At 41.6% G+C, this 26,780-nt stretch overlaps 1 protein-coding gene across 1 annotated transcript in view; it reads left to right on the top strand.

Moving 5' to 3' along the window:
- The window catches only part of prkci (protein kinase C, iota), a 33,328-nt gene extending 7,003 nt beyond the window's left edge, over nucleotides 1-26,325 (top strand). Inside the window, exons 2-18 of the mRNA XM_061839631.1 lie at nucleotides 2,936-3,057; nucleotides 5,423-5,512; nucleotides 8,292-8,342; nucleotides 8,560-8,645; nucleotides 9,803-9,940; nucleotides 10,032-10,086; nucleotides 11,235-11,290; nucleotides 14,793-14,969; nucleotides 17,335-17,432; nucleotides 17,980-18,066; nucleotides 18,159-18,294; nucleotides 18,445-18,532; nucleotides 19,685-19,810; nucleotides 20,561-20,640; nucleotides 20,872-20,961; nucleotides 23,749-23,864; nucleotides 24,811-26,325. Of these exons, the coding sequence (XP_061695615.1) occupies nucleotides 2,936-3,057; nucleotides 5,423-5,512; nucleotides 8,292-8,342; nucleotides 8,560-8,645; nucleotides 9,803-9,940; nucleotides 10,032-10,086; nucleotides 11,235-11,290; nucleotides 14,793-14,969; nucleotides 17,335-17,432; nucleotides 17,980-18,066; nucleotides 18,159-18,294; nucleotides 18,445-18,532; nucleotides 19,685-19,810; nucleotides 20,561-20,640; nucleotides 20,872-20,961; nucleotides 23,749-23,864; nucleotides 24,811-24,898 (1,684 nt within the window). The 3' untranslated portion in view covers nucleotides 24,899-26,325. The remainder of the gene's footprint in view (nucleotides 1-2,935; nucleotides 3,058-5,422; nucleotides 5,513-8,291; nucleotides 8,343-8,559; nucleotides 8,646-9,802; nucleotides 9,941-10,031; nucleotides 10,087-11,234; nucleotides 11,291-14,792; nucleotides 14,970-17,334; nucleotides 17,433-17,979; nucleotides 18,067-18,158; nucleotides 18,295-18,444; nucleotides 18,533-19,684; nucleotides 19,811-20,560; nucleotides 20,641-20,871; nucleotides 20,962-23,748; nucleotides 23,865-24,810) is intronic.
- The last annotated feature ends 455 nt before the right edge of the window (nucleotides 26,326-26,780 follow it).

Here is a 26,780-nt window from a genome sequence, read left to right as displayed (position 1 = left end):
TGCCAGCTTCTTCCAACCCCCACCCGCTTCGTAGGCAATGATTAACACCACCGGACTCGAGGACGGCGGGTGAGAAAATAGCGGCAGGTTGGGAGGCGGAGTCAGCAGCATGCCATTGATGCGCGGAGCTGCCACATTTCTTTTATTTTTTTATCTTTGGGCTGTGGGCCTCCTGTCATTTTTTTTTTTGGATATCCTAAGATGTCGGCAGCGAACTAAAACATAATTTCTCTATATTTACACTTCCAAGTGTGGCATCTGGAGAGTTGATTCAAGTGGACGGACAAGCCACTCCGGGTGTTTAGTGATGTAACTACATTTGAACATGTCCACTAGGTGGCGCAGTTTGACTCATTGTGCCGTATCTCCAGTACTCTCATGACAAACTTTACATATTTACAGAGTGATTTGAGCGTAGTGTCACCTGGCTGTATGTAATCTGCTAATATCTGGTTATTTACTGGCACTTCCTGTATGGGGAGGGCAGAAATTTAGTCTATTTGTGGTGTCATGTCCAAGTTTTCAAGTGGACCAAATATAGTGTGACATTTTTTTTTACCACAAATCCCAATACAGTGTTATGTTTTAAATTTTTTTTTTTTGATGGGCCAGCCTTGTCCCAGCACACTTCGACCTCGCCACCCAGTCGACCTTGAATCAGCGGTCCATTTGGCGTTCTTATTTACTCCGGGGGTCGTTTATTCTTTGTCATCCCGCCATCAAACTCTCAAGTTAATGAAGAACCGGAGGCTCCATTTTGTCGCGTGCTAGTAAAAAGCCTGCGCGTTGCTATGTCCTTGTACGTTGCTTCCGGGCCACCAGGGACCACTCTTCTCCCCCCCCCCCCGACTCCCACCCCTTTTTTTTATGTCCCCAGTCTAAACAATCCTCTTCCCGACCTCGCATGTTCAGGCGCTCGCTGACCTGCGTCGCTCGCACAAGTGTAAAAGCTTATGGCTGCCATCTCCTGGGCTGTAAACATCAGCGTGACTGGCCGGGGGGGTCAGAGCGAGAGACAAGGCTCTGAAACGAGGGACAGATGATCCGCGCCACAGGGGTGAACGCTCTTGGTCGCTCTCTGCTACCCTCGTTATCCTCTTGACTGTTTGTGTGCAAGCAAGTACTGTATAACAAACAAACAGGGCGATGTGTGACGTCTGATGGCCGAATCTTTGCTGTTAGCGAAGAGATTGCCAAGGGCGTTTATTTATTCAGGAGTAGAGCGGGTCGTCCAGTGACCGAAAGGTCAGCGGTCTGACTCCCAGTTGCAACTGTCCGCTGTCAAAGTGTCCTTGGGCAAAACACTGAATCTTAAATTGGTCCCAGTGCATCTGGCGGCGCTTTGTATGGCAGCAGCTGCCCATTCGCTGATGAATGTGTGGGTGAGTGGGTGAAACGTCACCCTTTGTTAAACCCCTTTGTCCGACATGTTGCTATAGACAAAGCGCTGTAGAAGTGCACTCCATTTACCATCCAATGTTAAATGTCAGTTAGTGTCTTAATTCATCAATTCAATTCAACCATGGTAGGGAGGTGGACTTTAAAACAAAAGATATTTTTATGTCATCACTTCAATTTAAAAAAAAAAAAAATCTGTTTTAGATTTTCAGTCGTTTTTTAGATTTTCAGTCGTTCAGGTCATAAAGATGTTGAGGTTCTCGCTCGGAGTGACCAGGTTGGATAGGATTAGAAATGAGCTCATTAGAGGGACAGCCAAAGCTGGATGTTTTGGAGACAAGATTCGAGAGAGCAGACTTCGATGGTTTGGACATGTTCAGAGGCGAGAGAGTGAGTATATTGGTAGAAGGATGCTGAGGATGGAGCTGCCAGGCAAAAGAGCGAGAGGAAGACCAAAGAGAAGGTTTATGGATGTGTGAGGGAAGACATGAGGGCAGTTGGGGTTAGAGAGGAAGATGCAGGAGATAGGCTAAGATGGCAAAAGATGACACGCTGTGGCGACCCCTAACGGGACAAGCCGAAAGGAAAAGAAGAAGAAGTCGTTCAGGTCATAGTTCGTTTGAAATGCTAATTTATTCACTCAGTTGAAAGTTTCCGGTCAATTTTTCACGTATTAATGTGAAAAAATAAATACAAACATAACAATTTCAATTAAATACATTGATGATGGAAATTAAAAATTGTCATTGTCTCGAATTGGAATTTTCAAAATAAATGTAATGGAAGCTTCAGTTTATTTTTCACATATACACAAACAATCATTTGCGCTCCTGTTCACACCTATGGGCAATTTAAGAGTCTTCAATTACCCTACCAAGCATGTTTTTGGGATGTGGGAGGAAACCGGAATGCCCTGAGAGACACCACATGCAAACCTCTTATGGGTGAGGCTGGATTCCAACCCGGGTCCTCAGAACTGCCAGGCACATGTGCTCAGCAGTCGTCTACCATTATTTTGAAATTAAAATTAATTTCTTAAAAATAAATTATCCATCATAAAAAAAATAATCAGTTAAATTCCATCAAAAGGGTCAAGTGAAATTGGATTGGTGGTTAAAAACGCTCCGTCTACTCAGAATAAACTGTCAAAAAATTTTGTGCCAAAAGACTGCAAGAAACAAAGTTTACTCGTGCAGGTACAGTGAATACTCGGTTCTCGAACGTCTCCGTTCTCAAATGAAAATTTCAAGATTTTTTTTTTTTTTTTTTGCTTCTTCTTTCGAATGAAAATCGGACTCGAACGGCTGCGACAAAACCCGGAAGTAACATAACGTGCGCGACCCGACCAGCTGATCCACCACGCGCGTTGTTATTGTGTATAACGCAGCCTCTGTACGCAGATGTGGGAAATATTGATTTGGTTTTCGAACAAATCGCTTCTTGAACCGCCTTCTGGAACATATTGTGGTCGAGAACCGAGGTTGTAATATATTTCATTTGTATATGTGTGCGTCATTAACGAGCATATTCTCCACAGGGACATCATGATCACCCACTTTGAGCCGTCCATCTCGTATGAAGGCCTGTACGGCGAAGTCCGGGACATGTGCTCCATGGACAACGACCAACTCTTCACCATGAAGTGGATTGACGAGGAAGGTTTGTCTCCAGTTTAATAGAAACAAACATACACATTGTCGGCAGCGAAATGCTGTTCAAACTTTGTATCAGGGTAAAATGATCACGGTTTTCAGTTAAACAGGTTTTATTTAAATGGACAAACTTTCACTCTTATATAACAGTCCTTTTACACACAAACAAATTTGGTTAAAAAACACAAACCAAAAAGTTTTAATGGTATGTTTATGACAGGCTGGATTGGGTGTCGTAGTATCGGAGTGTCCTGATGTGTCTAAATACAGACGTCCAGTATTGGCACCCACCCGGTATCTGTGCATCTCTAGAAGTAATGACAGTAACAATTTGAACCCGTAATACTAATTATCTGAAATTGAATCGCGGTTCATTGTTCCTCTACACGTTGTGCAGACAACTCCCCGTCGTCAGCCATTTAGCCAGGCAGCGGCGGTGTCACAGGCGAGACGGAGCCGTCGGATTGCTGTGCTCGGCCTGAAGGTCAGCCTGACAAAGCTAATTAGACTCAGCCGGCATATGTAATCAGCGCCGTCATTAGTCTGTCTGAGCAAGAAAAGCTGCTTTATGCTCGTAATGAAGTGCTCCGGAGACTCTCCTGACATCGGTAGAGCACGCGGGGGTCGACCTCCGCGAGGTAACAAGCAGAATGTTACCTATGTTTACTTACTTACTTATTTAAAAAAAAAATAAAATAAATGAAAACTGGTATCTTGGCTTGTCCATGACAAATGCAAAAGCAAGGTTTTGATTGAAACATTTCCTTCCGTATGAATACAGACAGAATTTTTTAATTACCGTACAGACAGTGTCAGGGCCAACTGGGCTGTTACAAATTTGATAAATACGATTAAATCACATTCGTAGGAAGGCGCCTTATAAAGAGTGTTTTTGGTCAATGTTATGAATGTGGGCTGCTCGACAGTGTGTGGGACATTGAACCGGAGGAGAATATTTACAATACCCGAGACTTGTTCTGCTGTTCATTGTCACAACAGACGAGACCGATATTCAAAGAGGTCATTCTTTAGAATACCAGCTAAAAAGACCAGAAAAGATCGATGGATTTCGGCAATTCAACGTGATAGCGACTGTGTAGCGATCGCTTCATTTCAGGTAGGAATTATTATTAATCTCAAATTATGAAGTATTTATAATGCCAAATTGACTCATTTGAGAACAATGTGTTTTAAAAAAGGGGGGGGGCAGTCGTCGCCAACGTACACGGCCGTCTCCAACGTACACGGAAGCGTGTTGCGGCCACACGTTAAAGTTCTCCCGACAGACTTTTTTTTTTTTTAATATGCATTGTTCTCAAATGAGTCCAATGCGTATTTAAAAGAAGAAAGTAAACCGTCGGTCACACAGAGGTTTATGTAGGTTAACGTGTGGCCGCAACACACTTCTGTGTACGGCGGCTGAAGCCTATCCCAATGGTTTTTCTTTTTTTTTATTGCGCACTGAACTCATTTGAGATCGATGGATATTTAAAAAAAAATCATCTGTCACCCAGAGGTTTATTGAAGTTTAACGTGTGGCCGCAACGCGCTTACGTGTACGAGGAGCCGACTCGCTGTCCCCCAATCATACTTAATGAAAATGAGTTTGTGTAAAACCATGGGTGATTTATTTAGGTATTTGTATTGAAAAAATCTGAGTGACTCCATCACTATGTGGGAATTGTTCTTGATTGAGAACAGATCCGGCAACAAAGTATTTGTATGCGTCCAGATTTTTCTACGCTTTCAAACTCTTCCGTGTAAATCTCGACGACTTACTCACCACATCCGTGTGTAGATCCAGTTGTCCAAGACAAGCGGAAGCGAGTTAACAGTCCACTTTCTTATCGGTGAAAACTTCGAGTTCGGCATAAAATATGGGTCCTCTATGCCAAGTGTCTCTCATTTTTCCATGTAACCTTCATTTATTATCACCTTCTAAATGTTTTAACGGTATCAGACAAAACTCTGGGCGTCGCGCTATAAGATGTATTTTCGCGTCAATGCTTTGTTTGACCGGCAATATGGCCACTCACTTGACTTTGGTGATTTTGGTGCACAAGCTCGATAGGTTTGGACTCAACCCACCACTCTCAATTCATGATGATGTTTGTTGATTTTATCCACTCTGCCCCGGTGTAAAAGTGGCTTGATGGACGCCGGGCAGCTCCTCCAGCTCCGCATTTGTTGCTCGTTGTCACGAGCACCCAGACCTTTTCCCGTGTCACATTCCATTATATTCCATTTCATGTTTCATGGTTATCATCATCATTATCGCCTCTAACTGTGGTGTCTGCGGTTTAACCCCCGTTGCTCCCTGAAGTCTTTGTTAGCGTGGGGTCACGTGACTTAACATCTGAATCCTCCGACAGGTGACCCGTGCACGGTGTCATCTCAGCTGGAGCTGGAAGAAGCGCTGCGCCTCTACGAGCTCAACAAAGACTCGGAGCTCATTATCCACGGTGAGTCTTCCCCGAGCACCATTTCTCGGCAACACGCTTTTCACTCACTTACTGTAATTTCTCATGTGTAATGTGCAATGTTCCCCTCCCCAAAAAAATTCAATAAAAGTGAACTGCGCTCTTTATTAATAGGCATAAGAAAAGTTAAAAAAAAATTGAAAATAAGGTACATTAGTGTAATCATATTTTTAAATTGTCCTATTCATTTTCATTTGAAATATACTGTCCATAGACATCATATAGTAATTATATTATTCTGACGTGGATTATTTATTGGCGAAAGAAGCACTGCAACAACACAGACACTTAACTGCAGAAGTCAGTGACAGCGAGGCAGGTCGGCGGTGGCGATGCGAGACTCACCAGTGCTATAAAATAATTCATGAATAGCACAAAAAGATGAAGAGGCGAATAAACACACAAAAGGTCTTTTAAAATTATTTAGGGGATACTTAACACTAGCTGACGTAACAGAATTCTCAAATATTTACAAGGACATTAAACGTGGGGAATATGGCGGGTTGCTGTCAGAGCTGGTCTGCAGCGACATTTTGAATTGAATTTTTTCAATTTTTTTTTCAGTGCTGTCATTGATCTAGTTAATATTTTCTTTTTTTCCCTTTAATTTCTGTGTATGTGTGATTGTTAGCGCTCACAGCAAGGTGGAGGAGGCATTGAGCATATGTTTGATGATCCACTGAAGTGTGAATAGCACCCTTTTTCCACCCCTGACGTGCATCGGCAGGCCCGCCAGCTCCTTTCCGTCTATTCTTAGTCCTCTCTGCTGATAATCGGCGTGGATGCAGAGATCAGAATGGATGGATGGGCGTACGGGATAGCTGACTTTTGATTGACAGGCGTCTGTAAGCGTGGGGGGGGGTGGCTAATGTTGAGTTTTGTTTGAATTGGAGGTGAGGAGCGGGTTCAAGAGTGCAAAGGAGGGTGGTGGAACCGGCGCAGACACAGTGGGGGGACGCCAGGGCCGTTCGCTAACGAGCTTCTCGGCTCCTGCCCACGCCTCGCCTCTGACTCACACTGCCCCCGGTCTCGAGATCCGAGTCTCACTCACGCGCATTGCGCACAAATTTGTCAGCTCCTCTCAGGTCATCTCTGCGCGTCGCAAACCAGCATGCACTGCACTGATGTCAGATAAAGCTGGTCTTAACTACCACCGTGATGTTCAACATGCTTGAGATAAAGGAAACATTGTATGTAGTTTTTTCTCACAATATGAATTTTTTTTTAAAACTGACAACAACGTGCATTTAACTTAAATATTTATTTCTTCTTTCAAATAATGACATAGAGTAAAGTCTTGGTTCTCGAACGCCCCGGACAAAAACCGGAAACAACATATTGCACGCGGCCAGACCAGCTGATCCACGACGCCGAAAAAACCCTGAAATTACATAAAGCGTGCCGCACAAGCAGTTGACCACCTACGATGCTTTTTGTTATTGTCAATTCGAGAGCCCCCCCCCAAAAAAAAACAAAAAAAAACCAAAATGGAAATGACATAGCGCGTGTGGCGCAACCAGCGCACTTTTGTCATTTTGTATAACGCAGCTTCTGTACACACACGTGTCCCCGTAGTGTTTTTCTTCTTATGGATGAACCCCCAAAGAAGGCAAGTTGATTGTTTAAAGTTATTCTGCACTTTTGTTCATTAAAAAAAGTTTACAAGGCCGGGGGCCGAGTCGCTACAAATACAGCAACGGACTCCCTGTCTAACGCACTCTACGACTAAAGCATACAGTTTAATAAAAAAAATATATATATTTCTTAAATTGTTTTATTTGTACATATGTATTTAAACCATACATGTATTTCTACTATGCAGTTTATCAGGAAAAGCTAAAAAAAATTTTAAAGCCTAATTTTTTTTAGGCTTGGAACGCATTATTTCTTTTTCCATTCATTGTAAAGGGAAACATTGATTCGGTTTTCAAACAAATCACTTCTCGTACCATTTACTGGAACAGATTGTGGTCGAGAACCAAGGCATGACTTGATTTAATATTCTACCTGCAACAGCTGTCTTACTTTTGTCAATTTCCCACGTTCCATATTTACAAGGGATTTCAAAATGTCTCCAAACAGAAGATTTAAAAGTTGAAAGTCAGGTCTTCACCGGCAAAATGATAAAAGTCAGTCTTCTGACCCACGTGGAAGAGGAAACAGCTAAACGCAGCCTGGAATGTGCACACTTACCAGCAAGATCCAGTCCACTTGTTTTACCCCCACACACACACTCGCTGGCAAGATCTAATCTGCCATTAAGACACTTGAAAAAATTTATTAAAAAAAAAAGCTACTCTTTGAACCTCGTGAATCTAAAATAGCAAGTGCAACTTGTGAAGCACATGATCCCCCGCGTGGATTTGGTTTTGTCTCGTGGAGGCAGGACTTCATCAACAAGCCCCGGAATTAAACCTCACCTCAATTAATGTAGCGGATCTCTTTATGTGAATCATGCAGTAGAGACACGACCAAACAAAAATACTCCCTCACCCACCACCTCATCATACACTTGACCCCCGCTAATCAGAACACTGTTAGCTAATGCGTCGCGTGTACAACGTCGTGCTTCCCCTTTGGTTTCAGATTTTTGGCCGTTGCTTGAAAGTGACTCCGCCTCTTCTCCCAGCTTAGCTGAGAGGTCACGGGCAGATCTTTTAAACAAGTTTGCCCGATTGTAACAGAACCATGGGGTGTGTAATTCCAAACATCTCACTCACAGACATATTTTTCATTATTATTTTTTTTTTAATCCCCCTAGTGTTTCCATGCATACCAGAGAAACCAGGCATGCCGTGTCCTGGGGAAGACAGTAAGTTCAATTTTTTTTCTTTTTTGTGCATGATTTATACTCTATACTTTAATACACAATCGTTAATTTCTCTGCCCCTTTTTTTGCAGTGAGGAGTGTTAAAATGTTTCTTAGAAACATGACCTGTTCATTTCATAGAGTCTCAAAATGAACTCACTTTACAGTACTTCCATCGTAGGTTAATTGTCGTGTTGTGTGTCTCTTTCCCACCTCACAGAGTCCATATATCGGCGAGGAGCGCGGCGCTGGAGGAAGCTCTACTTCGCCAGTGGCCACGCCTTTCAGGCCAAACGCTTTAACAGGGTGGGTTATGACACCGACATATAAACGGGATTAATTAAAAGGTGCGGTCCTGGTAACTGCCGCACACCAAGTGACGCGGCTGAACCAGACTCACCTGTCGCACGCCGTGTGGGGTACGGTGACAGTTTTGGGCTACCGGTTTGGGTTACTTGCCGTTGCAGCATCGGCAATTCAATTACAGCCAATTAAAATGCACATACGCTTTCACTCATACTGAATATACTTTTGTAGCTTTACATCAAGCGACAGACAGAATGGCCAGAGCTCCGCCCCTCAAAGAAATTATTTGAAGTGTCAAATATTGGCTTCACAACATTGCTTAACTCCATCTATAATTTATTTAGAATGTGCCTGTGGAATAAATGGCGAATCTTGTATGGTATGCACCATAATGGGTACATTGAATTGTATGGGAGCCAGCTAACCTCGTAAAATATCACCACCAATATTCTTGCCCAGATCTATTGTCTTTATCAACCCGCTTTGTCCTTAAGTATGAAGCTATCTTTTTATGGATTTAAAAAATATGGTAAAGTACAATAGACTCTATGTACAGCATCAAATGGCAATATAGGCTCGCCGTTCAGGGTGTCCGTAGTGTTCTGATTACAATTTGCATTCCGCTTGATCACAATGTTGTGTGCTCTCTTGCCCTTTCAATGCATATTTTCCATTTTTTTCTAAACTCCACTTTTAGTAAACATTGCGACAAAAAACATTAGTTTTTGCAGTTGTGTATCCAAGTTGACTGGCCAAGGAGCCCTGTGACTCATTTGTTTGCCTTGTTTCTTGCTGTATTTCTATGTAATAGTCTTTTGTTTTAAATTCCTCTTTAACTTGACGTAAACATAAGTTCAAATCTGCAAATAATTTCCTCCCCTCGTCGTCGCTTGAGTAAATAAAGGTGCTGCACACGGCATAAAAGAGAAACATTATACCGGTCTCCTGCTTCCTTGTTACTGGTTATGGCCAAACAACATTAAAAAAAAGAAAGAAAGAAAGAAATTGAGGTTTTTCTTAAAGCCTCAGCACCTTCCACAGTCACAATCATCTCTAAAAGTGTCAGAGAATTGCATTTTTAAAACCCAAGCGCAGGATGTGCCTCACGTCTATTTTAGAACGTCACGTCTATTTGTTTCTCTCCCCGACGTGAACAGAGAGCGCATTGTGCCATCTGCACGGACCGCATCTGGGGTCTCGGCCGACAGGGCTACAAGTGCATCAACTGCAAACTGCTGGTCCACAAGAAGTGCCACAAGCTGGTCACCGTGGAGTGCGGCCGGCCCATGATCCAGGTGATGAGATCTTTCTTTTTCTCCTCTCCCTCTTAGCGTTATCATCCATGACGCGCTCGCTTCCACTTACTACTTTGACTTGTTTGTTTAGGAGCCAATTATGCCCGGTCAGCCTCCCAGTCAGTTAGACCCAACGGAACAGCCAGGTAATAATCCGCACACGCACAAACACTCCCAACATTGTAGCATTTGGTTAAAATTTTTGTTGTGATTAATTATTGACCTAAATTCACATACCACTGTTTCAATTCAGTGGCATAGTCAGTACTATTTTTCCAGTAAGCATATCATTTATAGTAATTTCTTATTTTTATTGGAATGTTTTTGAGAATTTTAGTATAGCTCAAATTAAATTTTGTGTATTTTATTTTATTCTGATTTAAATTATAGACTAATTCTAGCATTATGTATTGTTTTATATTTTTTTAAATTGTGATTAACATTTTTTTACATCATGGTATTCATAAACATTTTGGAACTCTATATTATGAATAAAAAAAGATGATTTCTGTTCAATGGTGCATTCATCACTGTTTTGAAATAGTTTAAATTCTAATTTGAAAATAATTTTCATTAATTTAATTCCATTTTGATAATCTAACAAGTTTGATTTAATTTGAATTTCACCTTTTTATTTTAGCTTTTTTTGAAGTGGGTTTTCTTCTCCATTTTTTTCATTAATACTTGGAATAACATTTCAATTTCAATGTTTTATTAACGAAATGAACCAACATTTTCAGGTCTGATTTCAAATTGTATTAAGTTTTTCTATTTCAAGAAGCATTTATAGTATTTTAAAATTGGCAAAAACGGCGACATATTTAACCAGTTGCATGTTTCTAGCATTACTCGGACTGACATCTGTCTTCAGATTTAAAAAAAAAATATATATATATATATATATATATATAATATATATATATATATATATATATATATATATATATATATATATATATATATATATATATATATATATGAAATCATTTGCGTCACCATGAGTTTGCCATTTCCTCCAATTTTCCAATCGGAGCAGGTGCTGTCTATTAGGTGGGGAGGCTTTTACTGTGTTGTAATTCCCAACAGAGTCAGATTGGAAAATTGAGGCTTTTTCTTTTCCTACCCAAGTGGAAGAAAAAAAAATGATTCAGTCCCAGCAGGGCTGTGAACGAAGCGACAAAGAAAGACTCTCGCTCGCTCTTATTTTCTCTCCTTCCCATTTTCTTGCCTCCCCCTCTCCTCCTGGTCTATGTCTGACACCCCCTGTATGTCTGTCTCTCGCTCTCTCACTCAGGCCCTCAGAATAAAGACTCCAGAGAAAGCTTGACTTACGATGGAGAGGAGAAAGAGGTGAGAGGTTTTTTTTTTTTTTATTTCCTTAAGCCATTCATGTGTGACTCACACTTTCAACAGGACTTGTGTCAGATGGGTATGTAGAAATTTCAGTCAAGTACACCTACATGTTCACCGATAAAAGACTAAGACTTGCAATTAAAAAAAAAAAAAACTTGAAGAAAGATGATTAAATGTACCGTAATTTCCGGCCTATAAACCTCAACTTTTTTCACACGCTTTCAACACTGCGTTTTATGCAGTGATTTTTTTCTAACGGCCGCAAGGGGGCACTCGAGCGGAAAAGGTAAAAGTGAGGCTGGTGGAATATATGTGGCGATGAAGTGACTTTTACCGGTCCAGCCCTGTTAGCTGTGCTAGCATGTTACTGCCGTGTGTCAGAGATTTTTACCGGTAATTTTTAAAAAATTTTTTACCGGTCCAGTTAGCGCAGCGGCACTAGAGTGTGGTGGTGCTTGCGTTAGCATTAGCGCGGCGGCACTAGCGTTAATGTCTCTGTGTGCCGTATTTCTTTGTAAATATCTCGTGTCTCAATGTGGGTTTCTATGTGGGCAATTGCAATTGTGGCATATGTATGTACCAAATGGTATTTCCTTTACAAATCTACTGGGTGAGGTATATAACCAGGTGTTCTCTGTAGGCTGGGAATTACGGTATATTATTAGAGGCTAATCAAAAAGTGTGAATCGCATCTCTGATTTGGAAGCACCCCCTGGAATTGTTTAAACATTCAACCCCCGAAACGAGTTGCTCATCGCAATGTGAATCTTGGTAGGCATGTCTGTCATGAGTAGTAGTCTCAAGAAGCTACACCTTAAAAGAAACATTCTTCCATTTTGCTTCAAAGTGGCCATTTCAGGGTCGTTTTGACGGTAAATTTTCATTTGGTAGCATCCCCTTGTAATGCTCTAAAAAAAAAAAAAAAAAAAGATTTCCTAGGCAATGTGAATTGTGAAAATGATGTCTATCTTTAGTAGACAGACAAAAAGAAGAAGAAAAGGGGAAAACATGCCTGAAAAGACAATGCAAGTCTGGAATTTTGTTTGGCAGTGGCTGTTTTCAGGTCATTTTGGTGAAATTTTCTATATGGTAGGATCCTCTGGAGCATCATAGTTGGCTTCCCATAGCAACTTAAATTGTGATAGGCATGTCTATCATGAATAGGCCCATAAAAGGGCTACAAACCACATCCTAAAGGAGAAGAAAGGCTGCCATTTTGGTCCGACGTGGCCATTTTAAGTCATTTTGGACGAAAATTGTGTGGTAGCATCCAATGAAATGCTGTAAAAATTCAGCCCCAAAAAACATTTTTTCTTACCAGCGTAAACTGAATCATTTTAGTATTAATCATATCGTATATGGGAGGAGCATGGCAACAGAGTTTGCTGATTCCACATCCAACACGCAATCCTAATAGTTCAGTTCGAGGTTTGAACCGGAACAGACGTCATGTGTGTTATGATGCTGTGGTGGGAAGACTGAGACCAGTGATTTGTTTCAGCGAGAAATTAGTTTTCTATCTATATATAGCACCTTTCAGAGAGAGTAAGAAATGAAAAAGAAAAATCAAACAATGAAATAAAACACATCAAGTGTGCTGTTTCAATGCTTGGGGTATTTCGACAAAAGCGCTTGACTGATGTGTTAACCAGACCACTGGGAACAGTTTCAAATTGTAAAATGAATACTTTCTCCTTTAAAGGTACATTTATGCCAAAACATACAAAAACTCAAGAAATAGCCAGCTCTTTAAAACTGTGACAGTGTTGATAGGGTAGAGGTGCAATTCCCAGCGCTGCTGTAAAGATTGACATGTACGCAGTCCAATAATTACGTGAGAAACGGCGCCCGAAAAGCCGAGTGATGACGACACAGTCTGACCGTACTTGAAGGGAATTCAAACACAAATACCACACAGCCAGAAGAATGCATACCAACTTAAACTGGTTATTCATTCAAGTTCAATGATTCCACATGTTTAAGAGGCTGGCGGTGAGTGGAAGACGAGCATTCAGCGTTGGACTGCCACACGTATTGATTTGCCATAGTGGGGCAAATGAAATAGCTTTTTATCACTGCTCTTAACGTCGCCGGCTGATTGATGGCGAAGCATGTAGTTTGGGGCAGTTTGACACAGCCGCAGAGGGACGGGGAGTCAGATACGCGCAGATGGGCCGAGATAATAGAGGGCCAGCCCAACGATCTTATCTGCGCTCGGGGATGGGCTTGTCTAAGCACGGGGAGATGGATCGGCAGCTGGAACGGTTCGCCACGACTCTAGATTAGTGCAGAAATGGATAGACAGTGGAAAATTCCAGAGGAATGTGATGGTGTGGACTATGTAACTCGTCCTATCCCCAACGTATGCTTTGTTTAACTGTTGGCGTGCAACATAAAACAGTATGCTGAAAATAATAGTTTGTTACGTACCTTGGTCATCCTTTGGTTCAGATTCGCTATATTAAGGGAACAAAATGCAACACAAAAATGTTTTGATGCCATTTCAAATGAAAGGAAAATAAAAAAATTCTCAAAGAAGTGAATGGTTCTAATATTAATGGATACAGGAATCACTGTGATTTGACAGGGGCGCATGCGCCCGCACGCCATCACACTTGCCAATCTGCACAGCCGAGCACGAAAAATCCCGCGCGTAAAATTTGTTACGAGTAGAAATACAGATATTGAAAGAAGTTGCTTATTTTGTGTAGTCTTGTCCAATGTTCCCTCTAAGCTACTGCACAATTGCACACATGAAAGCCGATCCAGCGCAGTGAACCACAGCCTGACGTCTTTTTTTTTTTTAAACACTGAAGCACGCGGTCTCTGCTGCTCAGCCTACTTCTACTTTCTAGTTTACCTGACAGCGCCCCCTTCCGCTCTTAAAGGGGTACACTCATAATTACAAACAACACACACCCGTAACCTTATATCTGCGGGCATGACTGACCACAACTGTCCATTTTTTAAATGTGAGTGACTGTGAACAGTTACATAACATTCAAGCTTTTAATTGTCTTTTGAGGAAAGTCGAACGTCAATATTTTATCTCCTATTGAAGAAATTAACAGTAACGTTTAAACGGTGTGAATTATGCTATAAAAGCGCTAATGACAATTAATATTGCTAGCCATCATGTCCGCTAGTCAGAGGCTGAGCTACAGTGTGTTTGTTTACGGAGAGTAGCTGTTTGCACAGTGTGCGAAGCATTTGTTCCTCCTCTTGCTTACCTCTTGCAGTCTGTACCTTGCTGAATGAGTCGTGCTGAAAAAAAGATAGTTACACATAGTACAGTGTCACAATCGGGTAAACTACTCAACCACTTAAGACCACAATGATCCTAAAACAGTTTGACTGTTTCCTTGTGGGTGTAGTTGTGGGTGGAAAGTCTACTTCATATCCTGAACTGAAATGTCTGGGAAAGTTCAATTTACATCATTGTCGTCAGGTCAAGTTGTCACTTTGATGAAGTACCTCGGCGTCTCTCCCTCCCGATCAGGCGCGGAACAGCCGAGACACGGGGAAGTCGCCCTCCAGCCTCGGCCTGGCCGACTTCGACCTGCTGCGGGTGATCGGGCGCGGCAGCTACGCCAAAGTGCTGCTGGTGCAGTTGAAGAAGACGGAGCGTATTTACGCCATGAAGGTGGTCAAGAAGGAGCTGGTCAACGACGACGAGGTGAGGCACAGCCTGCATTTTCAAGTTCCTTTCACGCCGGCGGCCTGAGCTGTCTTTTTCGCTGGTTTTTCCTGACTCGCTTTGGTATCGTAGAAAGAATGGGTCGACATGCAAATTTGCTGGCTTCAGAGGCCGAACATGACTTCAATGTGAAGGGATGGAGCGGAAACCGCGACCAGAATAAAGTTGAACACCCGAGACTCAGGGTTTGTGACATAAGTGATTGTCTGTGACGCTGCTACGCATCTAATTATCTTAAAAGCCTCGTTAAGTTTGGACAGACAAAGTACAGTAAAGCCTTGATTCTTGAACGTCCCCGTTTCTTGAGCATTCCCATTTTCGAACAAATCGGTTTTTGAACGAAAATTGAGATTTTATTGTATTTTTTTTTTTTTGCTTTTGTTTTCGAACGAAAATCGGTACTCGAACGCCCCCGACAAAACCACACTTTGTTGTGAATTTCCACGCTGCTGAAAAAAAAAATGGAAATAACATAATGCGCGCGGCGCAAGCAGCTGACCCACACACAACGCGTTTAGTTATTGTCAATTCAAAAGCCCCCCAATAAAATAAAAAAATAAAAATGGAAATAACATAACACGCGTGGCACAACCAGCACACTTGTTATTCTGTATAACGCAGCCTCCGTACACAGAAGTGTCCCGGTAGTGACTGTTGTTTTTCTTCTTATGGATGACTACCGGATTAACCCCCAATCATGGCTCCAAAGAAGGCAAATTGCTCGTTTAGTTATTCTGCACTTTTGTTAATAAAAAAGTTTACAAGGCTGCGGGCCGAAGGCAATGCACTCCGTCTAGCGTACTCTACTACTGAAGCATACATTTTAAACAAAAAATAAATATATTTCTTCAATTAGTTTATTATATAAAGTATTTAAACTATACATGTATTTCTACTATGCAATTTATTATCAGAAAAAGCTTTAAAAAATGCTTTAAAAAGCCCAATTTTTTAGGCTTGGAACGCATTATTGCTTATTCCATTCATCGAAGAAATGACTTCTTGAACCATTTTCTGGAACGGATTGTGGTCGAGAACTAAGGCATCACTGTACGATATTTTGACATTCAAGGCATTTAACAGATAGTTCCTTAGTAGTGGAATATTGTCTTTGTTGTGGCACATTATGGTCATGTAGGTCAGATGTGGCAAGCCTTATCTTGAAAGGCTCTTTTTAATTTCAGTACCTCATGACAGCGTAAATAGAAATGGAAAATGCGTGGAAACGGGGATGTTCAGATTACAATCAAGCCTCTTTCAAATGTGGTTAAAAATCGGGTGCTTCTCTGATATTAATGGATTGCTTGATGTCATTGAATACAAACAACCAATGGAAACTTTACAAAAACACCCTCCATACTTGTAAGCAGAAGCATCAACTATTAAACAAAATGTAGTAAATATGCTACATTAGAGAAGTCCCCGTCATTAAATAAGATAAATATCTGCTGTCGGTGATCAGTGAAGATTACATGTTTTTTTCTCATTTAAATCAATAAGGGGGAAAAGTCAGCCGAGGCCAACTAAACAGTCTGTATGTAATGTTTAATATTTGTGATGTTTATTTATTGTGCGCCATGATTTACTTCCATGTTGTCGCTGCCCGGTGTTGAAGCCTGTGGAGTTAATTACTCCATATGCCATTTGAGCACGTGCCCATGCGGGTTGTTTTGTGTGTTCCCTCAGTGTAAAACCGTCATGTTGGATGTGTGTCACATGAAATGTACATGGCAAAAAAAGAAAGAAAGATATTGGCATTAAATGGGAATTGGACTCATGGACCTTTTAGTGTAAATCCAGTCTTGGTCAGTGCGTGTGTGCAGTGAGGTATTAAGACAAAGCCTTCATCTAATGAGATCTGAAGCCAAGTCAACAGTGCAGTATTCTTCTTGGTGTTTGTCTAATGAATACAATTACCACAGCCAGTGGGCGCCGTTATTTATAGCGCAACAGACCGGCGCGGGCGAGCATCCATCTCTGCTATCTCGTCAAGCGCTTTGACCTCATCAGTCCCTCCGAGAAGGTGTAGATTAACCGCGGCGTCTTCGGCAATCGATCACCGGCAAACAATGCGCGAGAGTTGAGTAGTTAGCCTTGATTCGACACACTGCGGTTGACAAATTGACACACGGCTGCCGCCGGTCGATGGCCGTGTTTTGTATTTTCACCGGGACACGTCAATGGCGTGTCCGGACGTATGATGGTCTTTCCTGGCTCCGCCCTTTCAACCCGCCGTCACCCACGCCAGTCGCCTTTTCAGCTCTTTGGGACTCCAACACAATGTCACAACGACATCCCAATGACATGTCTGTGCATCTGTTTAGTTCCCCCCTTTATCTTCCAGGACATCGACTGGGTCCAGACAGAAAAACACGTTTTCGAGCAAGCATCCAATCATCCCTTCCTGGTGGGCCTGCACTCCTGCTTCCAGACAGAAAGCAGGTATGAGGCACTTTGCAAAACTGACAACAAGAATGAAGATCAACCATTTTCACCTATGCTACTCAATTTAATTCAATAACTTAAAGCAGGGGTGTCAAACTCATTTTTATCGTGGGCCACGTAGTAGTTACGGTTTCTGTCAGAGGGCAGTTATGACTGAAACCATGAAAATCTTTAATTGACCCATCACATCCACACATTAAATTTAACTAATTTTGGTATCAGAAATCAAGCGTAATGGGTTTTTCAACTATTGTTGATGTTTGGTAACACAAAAATGCTTGCTGTATGTCAATGTCATCATTTGTGACATGACAGTGTGGAATTTCTATCAAAAATCATGGAAGTTGATACATATGATTTGCCTTCGCGGGCCACATAAAATAATGTGGTGGGCCGCATCTGGCCCCAGGCCTTGCGTTCGACACCTGTGAGTTAAAGTAACCTCATCACGTGGGGGTTTTAGTATTAATGTCATATTTGACATGGCTTTCATAACGTTCTCATGTACCAAAAGAATGGACAACTGTTAATATTCCCTCCCTAGACTCTTCTTTGTTATCGAATATGTGAACGGCGGCGACCTCATGTTCCACATGCAGAGACAACGGAAGCTTCCGGAAGAGCATGCCAGGTAGGTTCGCTCGATGACGTTCGGTGTCCTTCCACCATTTTGTGGGTTTTAATGTTTTTTTTTTTTTTTTTTTTTTTTTTTTTTTTCCTCAGGTTCTATTCAGCAGAGATCAGTCTGGCGCTTAACTACCTCCACGAGCGCGGCATCATTTACAGAGATCTCAAGTTGGACAATGTTCTGCTTGACTCTGAGGGACACATCAAACTCACCGACTACGGCATGTGCAAGGTATGAGCGCAAGTGCTTGTGCATTAGCATGTCCGAATTTTGTTTGTGTGCACTTGCCTGTTTGCCAGTATTTGTGTGGGTACCTGTTTGGATTCAAAAACTGAGTGAGCTGTTGTCATGCTGTATTTGTTTTTTGTTTTTGTTTTTCAGGAGGGCTTGAGACCCGGTGATACGACGAGTACTTTCTGCGGCACGCCAAACTACATTGCTCCCGAAATACTCCGAGGAGAAGATTATGGTGAGAACAACACACTTTCACTTTCCCAATTAACTTTTTGCCCTATGCTTTGACTGTTTCTTGTCAAAGTACAACACTTTTTAAAAAAAAAAAAAAAAAAACCTAATACTGCTCCAAACCAAACAAAAAACAACAACAAATAATGGAATCATTGTAAAGCTAACACCAAGTCATATGATTGTGCTGTATGATGTGGGCGGAAATGAGGGATCTTCACATTGTTCCAGTTAAAAAAAAATCTTCAAAGTAAATTAAAGACACTAAAAATATCAGTTTCTGCATCACTACTGTGTAACTACATTGCAAATGGATTCGTATCATAGCAACAAGATGTTGCGTGAGTGCCTTCATTTGGTCCACAAACCTTTTTGTGCCGATTAAAATGGTGTCATTCCTGTTGGAAAATTTGCTTTGATGGAGTTTTTATAAAAAAGTCACTTTTTTAAATTCAGTCCGTAAAAGGTAAGCAAGCACTCAAGTGTCGTCCGACTCACAAAATTTCCCGCAGTGTACATTTTGAATATCATATTATCGGTGTTGCCGTGTGTGTGTGTGTGTGTGTGTGTCCAGGCGTCCCGACCATGCTTCTGTTTATTTTTGTGTGTGTCTGCGTGTCTATATCTTTACTGGTGTACGTGTGTATCCTCATGTCCTTGTTTTGAGTGTGTGTCTGTGTTTCCAAGTGTATTGTGTGCGTGTGTGTTTGTGTGTGTCAGTCTGTCCATGCATTTCAGGGCATATGTGCGTAGGATCACGTTTGTGTGTGTGCGCACGTGTGGGTGGGTGTGTGTATTTGTCTGCGTCTGTTCGAGTTGTGTGTAGGTGTGTCTGTCACAAAATGTGATTAGTCAAAAAAAGAAAAAAAGATACGGAAAATTATAGCTTTGATGGGCATTCACGTTCTCCCAGGGGTGTGCGCATCACAATTTGGGAATCCCTCCTGCTTTCCACAAGATTTAAGTAAGCCATTTTAATGCATGAATACTTGTAGGTTTAGCCAGTGAGGACACATTTACAGCACGATCTTTTCCTCGCAGGACGGGTTGCCATAGTAACAGTGAGATCAAGTATTGGAAGGATTACAAGTAAACTGGAATGTCAGAAGTCTGATCTAAAGCGGTTCTTCTAATTTGTGCGTATGTGCATGTGCAGGCTTCAGCGTGGACTGGTGGGCCCTGGGCGTGCTAATGTTCGAGATGATGGCGGGCCGGTCACCCTTCGACATCGTGGGAAGCTCCGACAATCCCGATCAGAACACAGAAGACTACCTCTTCCAAGGTAACGGCGAAGCGCGCCATCTGCAATCGGGAAACCTACTAAAAGCATCCACGCCTGAGTTCGTCAGTATATTTCATTTCAGAAATAACGCACCTATCTTACACAATCACGCAACCACAAAACAAATTTTCATTGTAGCCCATAACTAATTATTAGTCATCGCTGATGAAGTGCATTCGTCTTGCAGGCGACGTGGGTTCGGTTCCCACTCAGTGACAGTATGAATTGCGACCAATCCAGGGTGTAGTTTGCATTTTGCTTGAAGTCTGATGTCTCCCAGTTATAAGTGCTGTAGAAAATGGAATAGATGGAAATATATGATATCCACATTTGTGGGATGTCACACTTCTGTCATAGCCATAGTAGCGCTGGCCAAATTGAATTTCTCTGCCCATGACTTGGAAGCTAGACTGGGAAAAGATACAGAGCCACTTTCAAACGGGAGTAGACATTTGCGCAATGGAAACAAAAGCTGTTGTCATAATGCTAGAAAAAAAAAAAAAACTTTAGCATTGGCTGCATAGTGGAAGTGAGCAGTGGCTCATTCGGACGAGACAAGATTACTCATTCCAAACAAGCTGATTTCATTGAGGGTCAGATAAGAGGCGGAAAAGTGCTGTAATTCCTGATCCTCATTTTGTATTATGATGAAAGTTGTGTCACTAACGGGTTATTAAGGCAGTCAGGGGGTGAAAATGCCTTCCTTCTGTTGTGGACATGCTCCCTCATTCCTGTGTTTGTGTGTGGCAGTCATATTGGAAAAACAGATCCGAATTCCCCGCTCGTTGTCCGTCAAAGCCGCCAGCGTCCTCAAGGGATTCCTCAACAAGGTAGGCAGGGCTCGAATGAACACTGAAGGATCTCCTGACCTTTGTTTCACACTCCGCTGCTTTTGTCATCCCTCGCTTCCTTTGCAGTCTCTCACCCAGTTATAAATATGTTTTCTCTTTTACACATACATTGCAGCTTCGCACCTTTTGCTTTGTCGCCGTTTTGCCGTCGCTCTGACTCACGCTCTTACCCCCGTCTCTCACCTTCCCACTCCCGTCCGTCTATTCCAGGATCCAAAGGAGCGTCTGGGCTGCCACCCTCAGACGGGCTTCGCTGACATCATGGGCCATCCTTTCTTCAGAAACGTCGACTGGGACCTCGTGAGTAACAAACTATTTTACTGTTACCAGTTAAAAACGAGTCACTCCCGGAACGGCAGCATACGCCGAGTCCACTATTAAAAATAAATCATTTGTCACATCTTCAGTGACAACAATGCCATTCATCACCACGATGATCATCAGAAGAATGTAGTTCGAAGGTATTCATGTATTATTGCTCGCAGAGAGGAGAGGGGGCGTGGGGGGGTGGAGACGTGGACCAACCGGCATAGAAGCAACAATGTTGGGAAGACTTTTTAAAATACCGTAATTTCCGGCCTACAGAGGGCACCTGATTATAAGTCTCACCCAGTACATTTGTAAAGGAAATAGCATTTGGTACATACCTAAGCTTCACTTGTGTAAAAGCCGTAAGTGCCCACATTGAAACACGAGATATTTGCAAAGAAAGACAGTACACAGAGTTTTCAAAGTTTTGATGCCTTAGCTTAGCTTAATATGGCAACAACGCGGTAGCACGAACAGGGCTGGTTTAAAAAAAAAAAAAAAACAAAAAAAAAAAAAACAGCTGCGGTAGCTACACAGTAACAACACGGTAGCACAACACTAACAGAGCTGGTTAAAAAAAAAAACATACCTAAATCACTGAGACGCGGCAGTAACACAGCAGAAACATGCTAGCGCGGCGCTAACAGGGCAGGTAAAAAATAAGATACCGGGAAAAAATCACTGAGATGTGGCAGTAACACAGCAGCAACACGCGAGTGCAGCACTAACAGGGCCAGGGCCGGTTAAAAAAAAAACAAAAAAAAAAAAAACACACAGGTAAAAGTCATTTCCTCGGCACATATATTCCACCGATCTCACTCTTACCTTTTCCGTTCGAGTGCCCCCTTGCGGACGTTAGAAAAAATTCACAAATTAGCCGCATCACCGCATAAACCGCAGGGTTGAAAGCGTGTGGAAAAAAAGTCGCAGCTTGTAGGCCGGAAATTACGGTAAATGGATAAGATCAGCAGCACAAGGTGGAAAAGCAGAGACGGAAAGAGAGTGAGAGGAGACGCACACCAAATTTGTGCTTTTACAGCATTTAAGTACGCTAAGCTAATCGGCGCGACCCCCTCGATGGTGCCGTGCTTTTAAGGGTAAACTGGACCTTTTCGGTTCTCCGAAATGACTCATTGGAAACTCGGTGAGAGTTCAATGTAGACTAAGAATAGTCCCAAAGTGTCATTTTACCAAGGTTCCTGTTCCCGAGTCATAATGACGACGAAAAGTTTCATATTTCTTAGGGAGTGACATTCCAGTGTTGTGACAGCTCGGGGGTGAAATGAAACTAAGGCTTCTGTCTTCTTACAAGTCATTCTTGACGCAGAAAATGAATCAACATCAAACAAGAGAGGCCACGTTCACAATGACAAACAGTCCGGGATTTGGATCTATTCTATATTTTTAAAGAATATATATATATATATATATATATATACATTTAATACGTATCATTTCATTTATTTTTCATCCAGAAAATTCAAGTGTCTTAAAAATGCTCACGAAAAAAATAACGTCATTTTCATATTATTCAAAGATTTTCTCCCCTCCCTCATTTTTATTTGAAGAAAATGCACATCAAGGTAGGCTTGGACCAATTTCACATTTTTACTCATTTTATCAAATTAAATTTTAATATTTTGTCACCATTTTCATTTCATTACAATTAATAATTTAATGGATAATAAACAATTGTAAAAATAAAATCATTGCAATGACACACCACTTCACATTTTTTATTCTGATAAAATATGAACATTTTGTTAACATTCATCTTTTTATTCAAATGTATCCAATTTTAGGCTGTTTTTTCATTTCTAAAGACAGATGTCTTGGTAATTTTTCATAAATTACACTTTTAAAGAACCATCTCTCAAAAACAATATGGTATATTTTGTCAATGTTCTCTTGCAAACTAATTTTATTTTTATAATCAAAATAACATTTAAAGATGAATAATATCAAACAGTCAAATTCACATATTTTACTGAAACAAAATCTATTTGAAACTATCTGACATGACAGGTCATTTATTTCCCAACACAATTTAAAAAAAAAAATATTCCTAATATAATTTAGAAGCATTACTTATTCAAAATTAAAATGTATTTATTTAAAATTAAAAAAATATTAACTACATCATCAAAGTGAAGCTTTAATAGCTTCATAAATATGTACTTAATAATAGCAGATCACATCGTAATCATAGATATAAACAAAGCAGTATTTTTGTTTATGAGTTCAGCTTAACGACCCTCGTAAAGTATCGGGCCTGCCTTCGACGTCAGCTGCTCGACGGACATGTGACCGAGTGAGCTGGCGACCAATCAGATGACCTCGCATCAACTCGCCCCAGCTGCTCGACTGGCGTGTCTGCTGGGGGTCGGTTTACTGCCCCCGAGCCCCCAGATAAATGCTTCACCTCTTCAAGACTACCTAAATCGAGTGCTTGGTCTTCGGTGTCCCTCATGGCCGCTTTTGGGCATCGATTATGAATGTACAAATATTTTGAACATATTGTAAGTCACATAACAATAGTCAGTGTTGATGTCATTTTATGACATTTTAAAAGGATACCTAATAATTTAAATAGTCGACAAACGTCCCCAAAAAGTACATTTGTGCTCGTGTGTTGTGTGATTATCATTTTTCTGCTTCATAAGTGAAATGTTGAAATATTTGAAATGGCAAATCTGGTCACGTAATCAAAGATTGCCTTTTTTTTTTTTTTAATTAAGCATTTTGTTGATAAGCTTGTATATGTGATTGTGATTCCAGCTGGAGCAAAAGCAGGTGGTTCCCCCGTTCAAGCCCAACATCTCGGGCGAATTCGGCCTGGATAACTTTGACGCCCAGTTCACCAACGAGCCCATCCAGCTGACGCCCGACGACGAGTACGATTCGCTCATCAGTAGAATTAAATACCGTTCCCCTTGAACCGATTTATTTTAAATCGTGATTGCGATTTTGACTGCCACGATGAAAAGAAACCTGATCAGGTGTAATTTTTATTATTTTACATTTAAAATGAAAAGTGCTTACCGTAATTCCTGGTTATCATATATATAATATATATTATAAGGAAATACCATTTGGTACATACCTATGCCGCAGCCGTGTCAAAGCCGCAAGTACCCACTTTGAAACCGACATTGAAACACAAGATATTTACAAAGATGGTACACAGAGAGATTAATGCTGGCGCCGCCGTGCTAACGTTTGCGATGCTGTGCGCGCTAACGCTAACACTAGCGTCGCTGTGCTAATGCCCCACACTAATGTTAACGCCGCCGTGCTAACACTAGCGCTGTGCTAACAGGGCTGGTTAAAAAAGAAAAACATACTGGTAAAAATCAGTAAGACACGGCAGTAACACGCTAGCACAGCGCTAACAGGGCCGGACCGGTAAAAGTCGCTTCCTCGGCACATATATTCCACCGGTCTCACTCTTACCTTTTCCACTCGAGTGCCCCCTTGAGCCCGTTAGAAAAAAAATGCACAAATTAGCCACATCACCGCATAAACCGCAGGGTTGAAAGCGTGTGGGGAAAAAAAGTCACGGCTGATAGGCCAGAAATTACAGTTATTTGCAACCTAGTCAACCAGCCACAAGGGGGCGAACTTCGAGTTAAGGTTTTATGAAGTTGTAGCACTGCTTTCTGGTTGCAAAAGAATGCAAGTTTTATTTTGAAGTTGGACCTCTCAGGAGAGAGTGAGGTAACATGTCACAGTAAGACAATCGTGATTGCAGCATTAATCAAAACAACGCCATAATCGTGCATCCCTACTGTCAATTGATCTCCGGGCGATCCTCTTTTTTTCTGTTTTTCTTGTGTGCAGCGACGTGGTGAGGAAGATCGACCAGTCCGAGTTCGAGGGCTTCGAGTACATCAACCCGCTGCTGATGTCGGCCGAGGAGTGCGTGTGAAGGGAGCCGCGCGCACTCGGATACTTAGCGACGTGCCATCTCGGCGTCGTGCCGCTGCGTGGTCACGAGGCAACCTGGCGGCATCACCAAGTCATACTTTTCGTTGTTGCCAAAAGCAGTTTCGCACTCTGCCAGGTATAACCACTCGTCCTTAAGTCTTCTCTCTATGAATTATTTTTATATCCTCTCTCTATAAATATACAAAATGTAGAAATATTACCTGCACTGATATCATTGTGTCGTGGGGGGGGGGGGGGGCTCTCTACCAAGTTCTTACAAGGTCATTTTATTTGTACATACAAAAACTGCTGTGGATCGACGTTAGCCCTCTTTTTAGCACACTCATTGGTATCACACCTCCTCTTTCTCCAAACACGAAATATGAAAATCTATATATTTTTATTTAAATACAGCCGTTATGTGAATTGTCCCGTTTGTGGCCTGAGAATATGAACTGGAGTCGAGTCAGAGCTAAAATACTGTGAACAAACGTATCGTGTGTTAGCCTGACTTAAACATTCACGCAGGATTTCCCCACGCCCCTCCCAAAAGTTTCTGGTATTTATCTATCTAGAAATGAGTGTGTTTCCTCAGCGAGTGGCCTTACTCTTCCGATCCGGAAGTAATGAGTCTTATCGATCTCCATTCAAAAATATGAAAGCGCTAACAGCCAAGCCGGTATATGAAGTTTGTTGCTAGCCAAAACAGCAGCACACACCGAGGAGTGTCTCAGACAAGTGTAGAATCCTACCGCGTGTTTGAAACTAACTTCCTGCGTGTTGTTCAGGATCGTCTGGCGGTAAGTAAGTAGTAATTGTTTAACGTCTGAGCCCACTGGCTATCACTGTTGCCTACCAAAACAGCAGCATCTAATGAGGCAACAAAAGACGCAAAAGAATTTGCGCGCGTCAGTGTTTGTTGTCCCCGGTGATTGGATTTACTTCAGTTTTGACTTTTTAACTTGATGGAATTTTTACCCCACGGACGCTTCACTCGCCACCTGTTGAGTAAGGCCACTTTTTGGGGAAATATGCAAGGATCCTGTCACGTTTGCTCAGTTTATGCCATTTTTGTACGCATATTTCTCCATTCCATGTGAAATCAACTGGTTGAAGCACATTTAATTATGGCTTTAGAACTGTTATGATTTCCTTTTTTTTTTTTTTTTAAAAAAAAAAAAAAAAAAAGAGTATTTTCTGAATGATTCCACTAACTTAAAACACTAAGCAACAGAGCGCCGATATCTGCTAAACATATTGTCTGTTACTTTTTTTTTAATTTTTTTTTCATGTTGTTGTTACTTTTTATTATTTTGTAATCACCAGAATGAGTACGAAATGTTACTGGGAAGCCACCCAAAGGACTCTGCTGACATTTTATTATTGGAGTGCAAAAGGACAAAAAAAGGCATTTTTTTTCTCCTTGTGGTAAAAAAAAAAAAATAAAGTTTCCATTATTAATTGTATAAACATATGCCTTGATTTTATTCAAAGAAACATTGTAGTGCATCTTGTCGTTTCTCCGAATTTTATGTTGGTGGAAATTGGTATCGGGGAGGGGAATCATTTTCTGGGACCGGATTAGTCATCCTCGTCAACCCTGTACTCAATGAGCGCCGAAAATTATTGAGCGTGAGCTTTTCCTTCCTTCTCTGGTCTAAATCAACCTTTAAAGCTCCCCCTTAAAGTCCCTTGACGGTCCTGGACCTTTCCGATGGCGAGCTTAAGCTCCGCCCCCTTAGCCATGTCCCACAAGCTTCCAAAATGGCGACTGGACAGAACAGGTTTGAAGTCGATTCTCTATCCCATATCCCAGATAATATTGGGGTATGTTTTTTGCAAAATGCGTCACATTTGTCCAAGAGAGTTCTACAGAGAGGTCT

This window comes from Syngnathoides biaculeatus, chromosome 13 (genome assembly GCF_019802595.1).
Source record: "Syngnathoides biaculeatus isolate LvHL_M chromosome 13, ASM1980259v1, whole genome shotgun sequence".
In the NCBI taxonomy this organism is placed as follows: domain Eukaryota; kingdom Metazoa; phylum Chordata; class Actinopteri; order Syngnathiformes; family Syngnathidae; genus Syngnathoides; species Syngnathoides biaculeatus.
The sequence above is the reverse complement of the archived record's forward strand: the minus strand, read 5'-3'. Positions and strand labels throughout refer to the sequence as shown.